Source organism: Medicago sativa, chromosome 1, assembly GCF_051527215.1.
Source record: "Medicago sativa cultivar Bolivia chromosome 1, Bolivia_mono, whole genome shotgun sequence".
NCBI classification, from domain to species: Eukaryota; Viridiplantae; Streptophyta; class Magnoliopsida; order Fabales; family Fabaceae; genus Medicago; species Medicago sativa.
In genome coordinates, this window is record NC_140749.1 from 78358321 (window position 1) to 78370547 (window position 12227).

The 12227-nt window shown below is 35.0% G+C and overlaps 1 protein-coding gene across 1 annotated transcript; it reads left to right on the forward strand.

Moving 5' to 3' along the window:
- Window positions 1-4158: 4158 nt before the first annotated feature.
- Window positions 4159-5315, forward strand: LOC146957770 (uncharacterized). Its single transcript, XM_085738893.1, has 2 exons — window positions 4159-4392; window positions 4475-5315. Exons 1-2 carry the CDS (start codon window positions 4342-4344, stop codon window positions 5102-5104), a joined length of 681 nt encoding a protein of 226 aa, XP_085595019.1. The 5' UTR covers window positions 4159-4341; the 3' UTR covers window positions 5105-5315.
- Window positions 5316-12227: the final 6912 nt, after the last annotated feature.

Sequence of the window (12227 nt, forward strand, 5' to 3'; positions counted from 1 at the left end):
TTATGAAAGCTTTATCAAGAGCAGAAAAACATCATAAATTACATATTAGTTAAAATTATAAAAGTGAGCGCTACTGTCATAGAGTTACCAAAAAGGGATTAATACCAATATTTACATGACACAAAATGAACGAAAGAAACACATTAAACTCTTTAGCGTCTTGTGTAGGAACTTGATTATTAGTAATTTGACCGTTAAAAAATAAAAAATCTCTTTGACGTCAAAAAAGTAATATCAGCTGAGCAATATTCTGCCTCTTCGCATACGCTTAGTAATATTCACTCTGGAAGATTACATTGAAAGGATAGATGGTAAAATGACGGATAATTGTGTATCATTGTAATATGTCAAAATATAAACCTTAAAAACCATGAACCATCAACTTAGTTTTAAATAGTTAAAAATAAAAAATTGTAAAATAGTTAAAAGTTTTTAAAAATATAAAAATTGGAAAATAGTTAAAAAAAATTGGTGAGGTATCACTCAACCAAGCAACACTAAAAAAATTATATGCATTAGCGTAACAAAAAAAGACAGACGAACATAAAATATTACTCTATACGTTAATGTGTGTGTATATTCGCGAGGTTGAAGAAATGAGATAAAAAATATTTGGGATCATTAAATGACAACGTGAATAAAAATATTTGTGAGATTGTGATGATTAAACGATATTGAAATTTAATATATAAGTGATAAAAAGATAATAAAATTCCTTTGAAAAAAAGGTAATAAAATTAAATGGAACCTCCTTAAAAAATTAATGGAACGGTTAAAAAAAATAAAGTTAAATGGAAGAAAAAAAAACATATTGAAATATAATATTAAAAAATAAAGAAAAGGTTCCCAGCGTGAGTTGAAAAGAGGTGCTTGTGAAATAAATTGTCGAGAAGTAGTTTTTTAGTAACATTCAACATCTTCTGGTCAAAGCTCATTCCATTCAATTTTATGCTTTCAAAAAAAGTACTTTTTTTAGTAAGTACTTAATTGATATTGTATTCGGCCTAACTTCTCCTTAAAAATGTAGAGAAGTTTTAAAAAAGTCGGGTCAAACGATTCCTTAATCTCCCACAACGGCAATGTAGAAGCAACTGAATTTGGGAGGAAAAATTGAAAAATAGCTAAAAATATAAAAATTGGAAAATAATTAAAAGTTATTAAAATATAAAAATTAGAAAATAATTTAAAAAATTGATTAGGGGCAAAAATGGAAATTCATAGGCCAACCCTAAAAAAAAAACTTCCAATAATTAATTTACCAAAATGCCCCTCCTAGGGGCAAAATGGTAAATTCGATGGACATTTATTTTCATATTAGTTATAGATTTGGTGTTAAATCAAATTGTTATTTCTTGTATCTTATTAGATTGTTTATATTGAGTCAAACACATCTTTACAAATCGGTTGTAAGATGATGATGATGATGTTATTCTTTGTAAAACCCTAATTTAACTTTATCATTATCCATGTGAGATTTGAATTTTTTCAATGCACCTCCTCACACTCAATCTATTAAACTTGGTGTGTTTTTTTCCTTCCTTTTTTATCAATTTGAACTTGGTGCATGAGCATAGATAGTGGGCGACCTGAAACAATAAATTATAATACCATATTAGATTTTTTATAATGGATCTAACTCATCATATCCAAAACGGTTTGTAGGTATAATAAGTGTCTCTCTTGATTTATTTATTTGTCTCTTTTTATTATGAAGTCTACCTAAACCTTATTTCAATGTTGGATTTTCCACAATATATTACATAAAATATAGAATTATAGATTTCTCATTTTCAATGTGTTTTGGTTTATTCTCACGTAACGTATTGATTAAATCAAGGGACAAATAGAGTCTCCCCCTGAAAGGAAGTGGAGAGCTATATGAATATGAGTATATGTTGAGAATTTTCATACAAATTGCAGAAATTCCGGATATTGAAGTAAAAATTATGAACTAGTTCCCATAAATAAGCCTTAAATATAAATATTTAATTTTATAAATGACGGAAAATACCATATAATGCATTCATAGAAAAATGTGATTTTTTTCCCTTCAAAAAAGTGAACAACAATTTGTCCATATGTTAACAATCTTCATCATTCTACTTTGGTGCATGGACATTAGGAAACCAAGGAGAGTGTGAAGAGGGTATGAGGACCCACACGGTTTCAATGAGATCCATGGCAATATTTTCTTACGAAAACAGTTAGGTGTATCATTAGCCGTTATTCTTTTTCTTCCATGTTATCTAAAATGATTCAACTTTATTATGCAAAAAATCTCCTACATAAAGGACCCACTATATTATCTCAATTTCTCCTTTTGTTTTTAGGCATAAACATAGGCTATGCTAAATATATATGATGTTGGAGATCACAAAATTCTCATAATCTCCCTATAAAAAATTCCAACCATCCGGATCATAAAAAAATAATTTGAAGTTCGGTCAAGAGATAAAAGAGCATTTAAAAAAGAATTGTTGCAATCACGACTTGAACTTAATTTTCTCCAATAACTTATTCTTAATTACAATTCATTAACAATCGAGATAAATTATTTGATTATAATCTCTCAAATTTTCTCAAATAAATATGTTCATTGGTTTAGAATGGCAAGTGATTAGCACTATCTTAGAATAGTTAATTTCTCATGTGATCCTAAAATCATTTTCAGATGTGTAATGATATTTACATCACTTTACTTCCAATCAGCACATAGTAAGAGGTTAACTCAAAATTGGCTAGAGATTTGAGTTAAAATTAAAGTTGATGTGTCACTATCATTTGACAAGAGAAGCATACAACATTGCATTATAGCGATTTGAGTGAGAACATGGAAATGAATCAATGATGGAGGGAATGATAATTTAGGAGGGAAAGGGAACAACAATATAAATACATATATGCTTTATTTAGTGTACTATTGTATGGTATATGGCGTGATATATAACAACTAATAAAGCCATAACAAAATCCTCTTTTTAGTCAAAAAGAAATCCAAAGCATATACACACAAAGCAAAAGGAATTACGATCGCATGCCTTTAATCATTTCTCAAACTAGACTCTATTTTTTTTATGTTAATTAGTCTTGACCATATATCAGAAAAAAAAATGATGGTTAACATTAATCCCTTATATATACTGTTGGGTTACAAGGGGAGCCAGTTATACTATTGGGTTATAAGGGGAGCCACCAGTTAACATTAATCCCCTCAAACTAGACTCTATTTTTTTTATGTTAATTAGTCTTGACCATATATCAGAAAAAAAAATGATGGTTAACATTAATCCCTTATAAATATATATTATATAAATATAAGTTGGGTTAATAAGGTTGGGTTACAAGGGGAGCCAGGGGGACCATCCACATCCAGGCAGAGCAATCATACAAGCGAGAGAGACACCACACTCTTACCCAAAACCTTAAGGCAATGAGTTTATGGGTCCTCTCACTTATAAAGTACTCAACCTCCACTTTTCTATCCGATGTGGGACATATAACTCACACTTGCACACAACATATACATCAACTTATCAAGATCACTTATTTTTTTTCCTTTCTGATAAATGAAAATATTAATGTGAAACAAAAACTAAACAAGGATACCACAACAGTTAAAAAAAAGATTTGTAAACACAAAAGTATTCATAGCAATGAGCCCTCTCATTAACAAATTTTTGTTAGCTAGATATTCTAGACGTCCAATTATAAAGATTTAATCTTTTAAGTCGTATAGGACTACAATATATGTTAAACTCTCTTGATGATTTTAATTTTGCTTTATTCTCATAATTGAATAAAAAATAAAACATTTGATTAAGGTAGAAGAGACCTAAATTATCTCAAACATTGTTGCTTAAATATACAATTTAATTAAAGTGGATAAACCAAAACCAAATGGAACACACACGAATTAATAATTTTATCATACTCAAATTTACTCTCAGTTTTACAAGTACAAAGTACAAACACACACACACGTGCCATAATACGCCGCTACCTAAAAGGTTTAATATGAAGAGGATTAGGGTACAAGTTGGACCTATATGAAATAAAATCACATTCCCTCTATGATTTAGTCCCTATCCCCACCGAATTATAGTCCTTGTGGAGACATGGTGCATATATTTGTAAAAAGTTAAATGCACTTCACTTACCATTTGGCCTTTGTGCTTTAAGTTTTTTGGCCTTTTGTGTCTTATTTTTCAACTCTTTGTCCCATGAAATAAAGTTAAGGCAAGAATATAAGGAGAGTAGGCACCATGATATACTCTACTGCAATATTATTCCTCACTTGAATATCCAATACAATATTCTTCTCCCATCTCTTGCTAAAACCAAATGGAATATGAATGTAGCCCTCTTACCTGGGAATTCTATAACCATGATGAGGTATTTATTTTCTTGGAAATTTCCCTATATTTTTTATTCACTTATTTGATTAATTTTGTTGTTTTCATTCTTGAAATTGCAGGGATTATTAGAGGACTTGAAGCATTCACTTCTTTACACAACTTTGGAGCTAGAAGCAACTATTGTGTCAACTAAGGAAGAGATTACAAGAAAAGAATGTGAATTGATTCATGCCAATGATCTTTTGAGCAAAGTTATCAAAGAAAGAGATGAAGCTAGAGCAAAATGCCAGAACCTAATGCTTGAAAAACAAGAGTTTCAAATAGACAACAAATCAGGAAGTGAAAATGAGTATTCAACACAAAATGCTTCTTCTGATTGTGAAGAAAATAGTTCAACCACACTTCCAACACCATTTCAAGCAGTGTTAGAATTAGCAGAAAAGAAACCATTGCCAGAGAAAGGGAAACTTTTGAAGGCAGTGGTAGAAGCTGGACCATTGTTGCAGACTCTTCTTCTAGCTGGACCATTACCACAGTGGCAACATCCACCTCCACAACTCAACTCTATTGAGATTCCTCCAATTTCAATTTCATCTCCCAATCCTTCATCTTTAAGCAAGAAAAGGGATCTTGTACTCTCTTCAGGTTCTGACTTTCCTGTTTCAAAGTGTAGAAAAGTTGTTCACCACTCACCAATAACACCTACCACTGCCACAAATCATTTCCTACCACATCCATCGTTTTCATAAAGTAGTGTTAGAACACTTACCCTAACACTCCTTTTCTAATACTCTCGGTGAAATTCAATGATGGAACCTACTTGAATTTCAAATTTTGAATTGTTATGTAATTGTGGTATGGATCTCAAACCAATGATAGAGATCATTAACGTTAATTTACCGATTGTGTAACATGAATGGGTCGGATCTTAAATTAATGGTTAAGTTTGATTATCGCATGTAACTGCATGATAATTTTACGGTAGCAAATCCAAATCTTTGAATTTTAGTATATAAAGAGTGTTGAAAAGAAAATTTTAAAGTTGTCGCTATTACTTTCCTTTTCGAAATGTTTTTATCCTCAAAGCAAATTACGATGAAACATGTGGCCTATGTGTATCACCTCAAACTTTGTCACCATATTAACAAACCCTGACCTACTTCTATGTATGCTGCAAAAGAAAGAATCAATTGTTGACAAACCCTGACCTACTTATATTTGGTCTCATCTCTCTATGTATATATTTGGTCAAATGAGGTTGAATTCTTAGAAAAAAACATTGTTAGGAATTGAAAAATCTCATTTTGAGTTGGTAGGAGGGTGGGGTAACCAAGCTTTTCAATTTAAGGTTATTGTTGTGCTCGTGTTATTTTTCCAAAAGTTGTTTGCTTTCACATGAAGCACACTTTATTTAATGGTAGTCTCTGCCTGCCATTGAAGAGTACATTTAATTAGGATTGCTGTTGACACATTCCATTTGGCTGGGACACACATGTAAAATACGTTTTTGCCCCCTCGGCAGTTAACTGCCGAGGAATTTGAAATCCGGCTGCAGTTAACTGCCGAGGAATTCCTCGGTAGTTAACTGCCGAGGAAAGCATTTATGCAGACAGCAGGTTCTGCATTAATGCTAAGCATTTCCAAGCCATTTTTCGGCCAGTTTTTACCTGTAATTTTACCAGAGCATTTCCATATGCAATTCAAATTATACAACAATGAAACTCGGTCATAAACAAGAAAAATACAATATCTTTTACATATGTCCATAATTAAATCAAACCGACATTTGGTTCAAACCACACAAAAGTTTGAAATTCATCAAAACGGAACATAGTGTCCATAATCAAACAACACATTACAAGTCATTACACATCATTACACATCATTAAATTAAATCCCTACTTACATTCATTACAATTGCATATGGAACGAACATATATATATAATACATTATTTTCCACCATATTCCTAAACATAAATCCGACGTCGCTATCGTCTTTAATAAGCCAAGGCATATAGCTTGCCGTTTTCCATGCGAATTCATCTCTATCTTCTCCTAGGTCTATCATTGGCATTAGAGCAGACAAGTGACGTGTATATTGATTTTCACCAAGATGCTCAAAATAAGTGTTAAGTTGTGTCTTCAAATCATCAATAGAGTCCGTCGGTGTTATCATAACCTTAACCGTCTTTTTAAACGCGCAATACCTAACACGACCTTCAATTCTTGCAACCTCTGACATGTTTCACTTGACAAAAGCTTTAACAAAATAATCATAGATTAGAACAAAATTAAATGGAATGTAATAACGAATAAATCAAATGCGTAAACATTAATAAGCTATAAATAAGTATTGCACTAGTTTCAAGTCAATAAAAGTCATATTATCATATATATCAATATCATTTACATAATGTTACTTATATATTGGCCACAAAAAATTGGCATTACAATTTTGACCCCAAAATATACGTCGGTGTAATTTCTACCAAAAAAAAGGACTAACACCGACAAAAAAATCCCTAGTTAATTGCCAAGTGATTGGAGAAGATCAAGTGACATAAAATCTTCCTCATCTTTCGCAATAACTTCAAATTGTTGCTTTGGTTTTTCGGGAGTGTCCAACAAAATAGGCGCCGCTTTGTTTGATTCCTTTTGTGGTTTCGGCGGTTTGTTTCCACTTTCAATAGCCATGAGCTTTCGGAACAACTCATGTTGATCCAAATACTCATCTTCCCAAGTCACCGCATCTTGTTTCTTGTGATTGTGCCACTCCGTAGATGATGGAGGTAGTGGACAACCATTCCTCAAGTAAATAAGCACAAAGTGATTAGGAATTACCCCAAGGCACATGATGGGAGTTTTTTGCTTACCCGGCGGTGGTGGCCCTCTTAGTGGAAAAAAAGATTCCGAGTTACCAAGTTCAAGATTTGTCAACACAACCACACACCTTTTGTAATAATTGGCAACAATGTGCCCCATGTCCGGAAAAGTCAACCACTTATCAACAAGATGTGCACAACTTTTTGTATTTGCGGGAGGATGTAAGCCATTTAAAATGTAGTTATAACGATCCTCACCCGCAAATACTTCAACATAATCATCTCTATGATCTTTTAATTCTTGAATAAGATGTGTACGAATCATGAGATGATTTTGTTCGGTTAAGCCCATGAACTCGGCTATAGCCCGGAATCCACAATGTCCATCGCCAATAACATCCACCACTTTTTCAATAAATGGAAGCATGAAGCGTGGCATATAATCAATAGGCCTCATAACCGGGATAGCCTTAGGCTTTGGATACCGAGAAGGTGGTGGAAGTGGGGAAATTGGTGCTTTACCAAGACGAGCACCTTTTTTCCTTTTATATGATGATGTTGTTGGTGATGGTGACGGTTGACTATCCGGATTTTGGGAATCAACAACCTCCCAAGAAGAAGGGATCCGGCTAGTGGATGTAATTCTTCCTTTAGACCTCGCAATGTCCACTTTTTTCTTGGCTCCCTTGGTTGTTGCTTTTTGTGGTGGTGGAGACATCATGGTGGTTTCAGGAAATGCCAATTGCCGCAAAGCCTCCTTGACTTCAAGCTTCATTTGGAAAGGGAGTTTCTTGAGACGTTCTACAATACCCTTCAACTCATCATCCACCGAAAAACCAAGTTCATTACTTTCTTCTCCCATGCGTAACCTTTGCCAATGGTGGTGTATCTCATCCAATAAAATTGGCTTTTCTTCAAGGAGTTTAGTTGCAATTTCGCATGCACATGGTAAGCCGTAAGATGTCCTTTGAACACAACCACAAATTTCCTTGTTCATGCACAACGTTTCCCTACAACGTGACTCTTCCATAGCAATGTTGTCCAAAGCATATCTAGACACATGACCACCTAAGCCGGAGTACAAAGTGACATCTTTGAATCTATGTTCCAACACGGTAACGCTCTGACCAAAGGCTGTTTGTATCGCAGTGTGTTGAAGCAACAACATGTTATGTATTTTCTCCCAACAAGTACCCAAATCACCCACACTATTGTCTAAATATTTCTTCACCAAAGCATGAGCCGATTCTACCCTATTGGTGGATCTACAACCAAGATGCAACACACGGTCTGTCCATACCCTCACTATTTTCTCCTTCACTTCATTCAAGGTGGTCATGGCATAGGCTAGGAAAGGTGGGAAATCACTACAAGCATCTTGGAACTCCACTAATGCATTTGCATATAACTCTTGAGTGGACGATTCAACCATATCTTTCCATGCCCTCATGATCTTCTTGACAACATCGCGATTACTCACCTCTTTCCCATCCTTTTTTCCCATAGGATATTTACAATCTAAGACGCACCTTTGTTTAACATTTGCTTGCACATGAAAGTAACAATTCATACCATAACTTTCTGGGAAAACAATTCCAACCGCTTTCATCAAAGACCCATCTCTGTCGGTAACAATCACCTTAGGCATATTCATCTTTGAAGTAAGAAGTTTACGCAACATTTTTAAAACCCAAACAAAGTTTTCCTCTTTCTCATGCATCAAGAATCCAAACCCAACCGAATATGTCAAATCGGTCGAAGTTACCCCAACTACCTCAAACATTGGCATCTTATACAAGTTGGTTTTGTAGGTGGAGTCCATAACCAAAACCGTTGGAAAATTGTTAAACAACTTAACGGATGTTGGATGAGCCCAAAAGATATCTTCGATTGTATTACTTTCACCATGTGTTCTTGAGTAATAAGTATAGTTGTGCTCCTCCAACTTCGAGATTAGATATTGCAACGGCTTCTTGTCACCTCTATTTGCCTTCCATATTTTTTGACGTTCATTGTACACTTGCTTCACATTTGTCATGCAATGTGGTCTTTTGTTCTTCAAGTGTATCAAAATATTTCTTGGAAGCATCTTGCTCTTGGTCAAGTCATGTACAATCTTCTTGTCATCCTCCTTTAATCTACCGGCAAGAATGTGTCCTTCTAAAGCCGGCTCCATCGCATGGTTGTGAACTCCATTAAGAATGTTCAATCCCCATTCCTTTGTTTGCGTACTTTGATATCCACTAATCATGAACAAGCACCCGCATTTTCTTGAGCCCGTTGTCGCATGCTTTGGTTTTTTTTTAGGCACTTTGTGAGCTCCACTCCTTTCACACACTAGGCGCAATATTGGATGGATCAAGCTTGATCTTTGTGTAACAATTGTAAATCCCGCCTTATTTGCTTGACACCGTACCCACCCAAGCAATTCTTCTCTATCTTGAAACTTAATGTCGTCAGAAAAAAACCTAGCCGTGTCCACTTCGTGGGCTTGAAGTGGGACGACACCGGGGCTAACATATTTAGAAGCTTGTTCAATGTTTGGTTTGACTTCAACCTTAGGCGGCTTGACATCTCCGGAAATTTGGACAAAATTATGTTTTGTCTCTTCCGAAACATCTTCCGCGTTCTCGGTCATTACTATAATTAAACAACACATAAATATGAATTAACAACTAACTAATGCATAAACATCAATGCCATAATGAACTAAAACAAAAAAAACAAAAAAAAAAACAAAGAAAAAAAAGTTTGGAAAAAATGGCAGTAGCTGCCATTTTTTCGCACCAAAATTTTTTCCCAAGAGTTCCTCGGTAGTTAACTACCGAAGTTTTCCTCGGCAGTAAGGTACCGAAGATTTCCTCGGCAGTAAACTGCCGAGATTCCCCATGCCAGTGTTACGTGACTGACGTTGTAAACCAACCATGACAGTGTAACATTTCCAAAAAATAAACCGAATAAAATGCACAATACCTGTTTTTTTACGTCAAAAGTGTGTTGAATCATCCTATGCTTGATGCTTGAATCATTTTGGAGCAAGATTTGATGGAAAAAAATTTAGGATTTTGGGTTGGATTGGAGTTGTATGGAAGGTGATGAGAAAATAGTGTGTAGGGGGAGCAGGTGACTGTTTCATCTGATGAAACAGCTTTCCTCGGCAGTTAACTACCGAGGAATTCCTCGGCAGTTAACTGCAGCCGGATTTCAAATTCCTCGGCAGTTAACTGCCGAGGGGGCAAAAGCGTATTTTACATGTGTGTCCCAGCCAAATGGAATGTGTCAACAGCAATTTTCTTTAATTAGACTCCCCATAATGAAGACTAAGAACCAGTTCTATGTGGAAATGATATTGCGGTTATTGTCTTATTGAATTGTTTGCAAATAACTTTTCTAATAAGGAAATAGTTACGCCAAATTGTAGTTGTAAAAAGATCTTCCCTAAAAAGGGTCGTAGAAAAAAAAAACCTTATATGGAGGTCTTCCCTAAAAAGGGTCGTAGAAGAAAAAAAAAATCCTTATACAGAGGTCTTCCTTAAAAATGATCGTAGAAGAAAAAAAAATTCTCATATAGAGGTGTTCCCTAAAAAGGGTCGTAGAAGAGAAAAAACCCTCATATAGAGGTCTTCCCTAAAAAGGGTCGTAGAAGGAAAAAAAAAAAAAAAACTCATATAGAGGTCTTCCATAGAAAGGGTCGTAGAAGGAAAAAAAAAACCTCATATAGAGGTGTTCCCTAAAAAGGGTCGTAGAAGGGAAAAAAAAAACCTCATATAGAGGTCTTCCCTAAACATGGTCATAGAAGAAAAGCCCGTCCGAGAAAAAAGGGCGAAATAACTGAGGAAGAAGTCAACCACAAAATTACGAAGTACAGAAAACTTTAGAAGAAAAAGGAAGAGGAATTCAAACCACTAAAGCAAATCAAAATAAAAACTGCATTGCCTCAAACAATAAATATTCCACCAGAAATTTAGAATGTGATGAGGGCACCTTGAAGGGCTCGCCCTGTTAAGGTTACATCAGAATTAGATCAACAAAGAACCACATTCATGACAAAAAATAAAGTTAAGCTACGAACAAGAGTATTACGACGCCATGAAAAGATCGCCCGATAAAAACATCAAAACAACAAAGGATAAGGCGCCATTAAAAGACATTGCCCACGCTCTATGATCAAGCCCTCAATATGGACCATCAAATTCATAATTAATCACTTCACCTTGTCTCAAGACTCGTGCTTGGGGGGCTGCGGAACGACAATTTCCCAATTCATCACTTCGCCTTGTCCGAAGACTCGTGCTTGGGAGGTTGTGGACCGTCAATTTATCCTTAAGGGCGCACATTCACTCCAGAGGCTCATGCGCCTTTCAGAAGGGCCCATAAGTCCTAGGTGTGTCCCCCTAAGGGCGCCACCTCATCAAGCTTCTAGAACGCTCTAAAGTGACTTAAGGCCCAAGTTGCTTGGGGATTAGAATTCTGCTCTTTACCCATATGGATTTGCTCATTCCCAAAGTAAATGACCAAAATGCCTCTGCGTGAGTTAACTCACGCTAGTGTTAAATTTGTGTTAATTAAGTCACGCTACGTGAGTTAAGTCACGCAGAGATTTACACAAGATTTACACTAGCGTGAGTTAACTCACGCTGAGATTTGCACTAGCGTGAGTTAACTCATGCTGCGGGAGTTAACTCACGCAGGGCCATTTTGGTCATTTACTTTGGGAATGAGCAAATCTATTTGGGTAAAGAGCAGAATTCTGGGGATTAAGTCACAGAATTACAAGCCCACGAAAGGTTATAAATACCCCTCTTGAGAGCATTATCAAGCCATGACCTAAATAATTTTAGACCCTAGTTTCAGATATTGTACTCACTGCAAGTACAATTAATTATAAAAAAAAAAAATCTCGTGCTTGACACGGGTATACACAGTAGTTAAGAAGTTCAAAATAATAAGTTTATTTTGAAACTTGTGTATTTTATATTAAACTAGATCCTGACCCGCACAACATGCGGGTGTTGTTATATTTTGTTTATATATTTGTATTTAGAATTT

Excerpts from the sequence above, each read along its gene's own strand:
- LOC146957770 (XM_085738893.1), top strand. The coding sequence starts at position 4,342 with ATGGAATATGAATGTAGCCCTCTTACCTGGGAATTCTATAACCATGAT. Across the intron at positions 4,393-4,474 it reads AATTCTATAACCATGATGAG|GGATTATTAGAGGACTTGAA; the intron begins GTATTTATTTTC and ends TTGAAATTGCAG.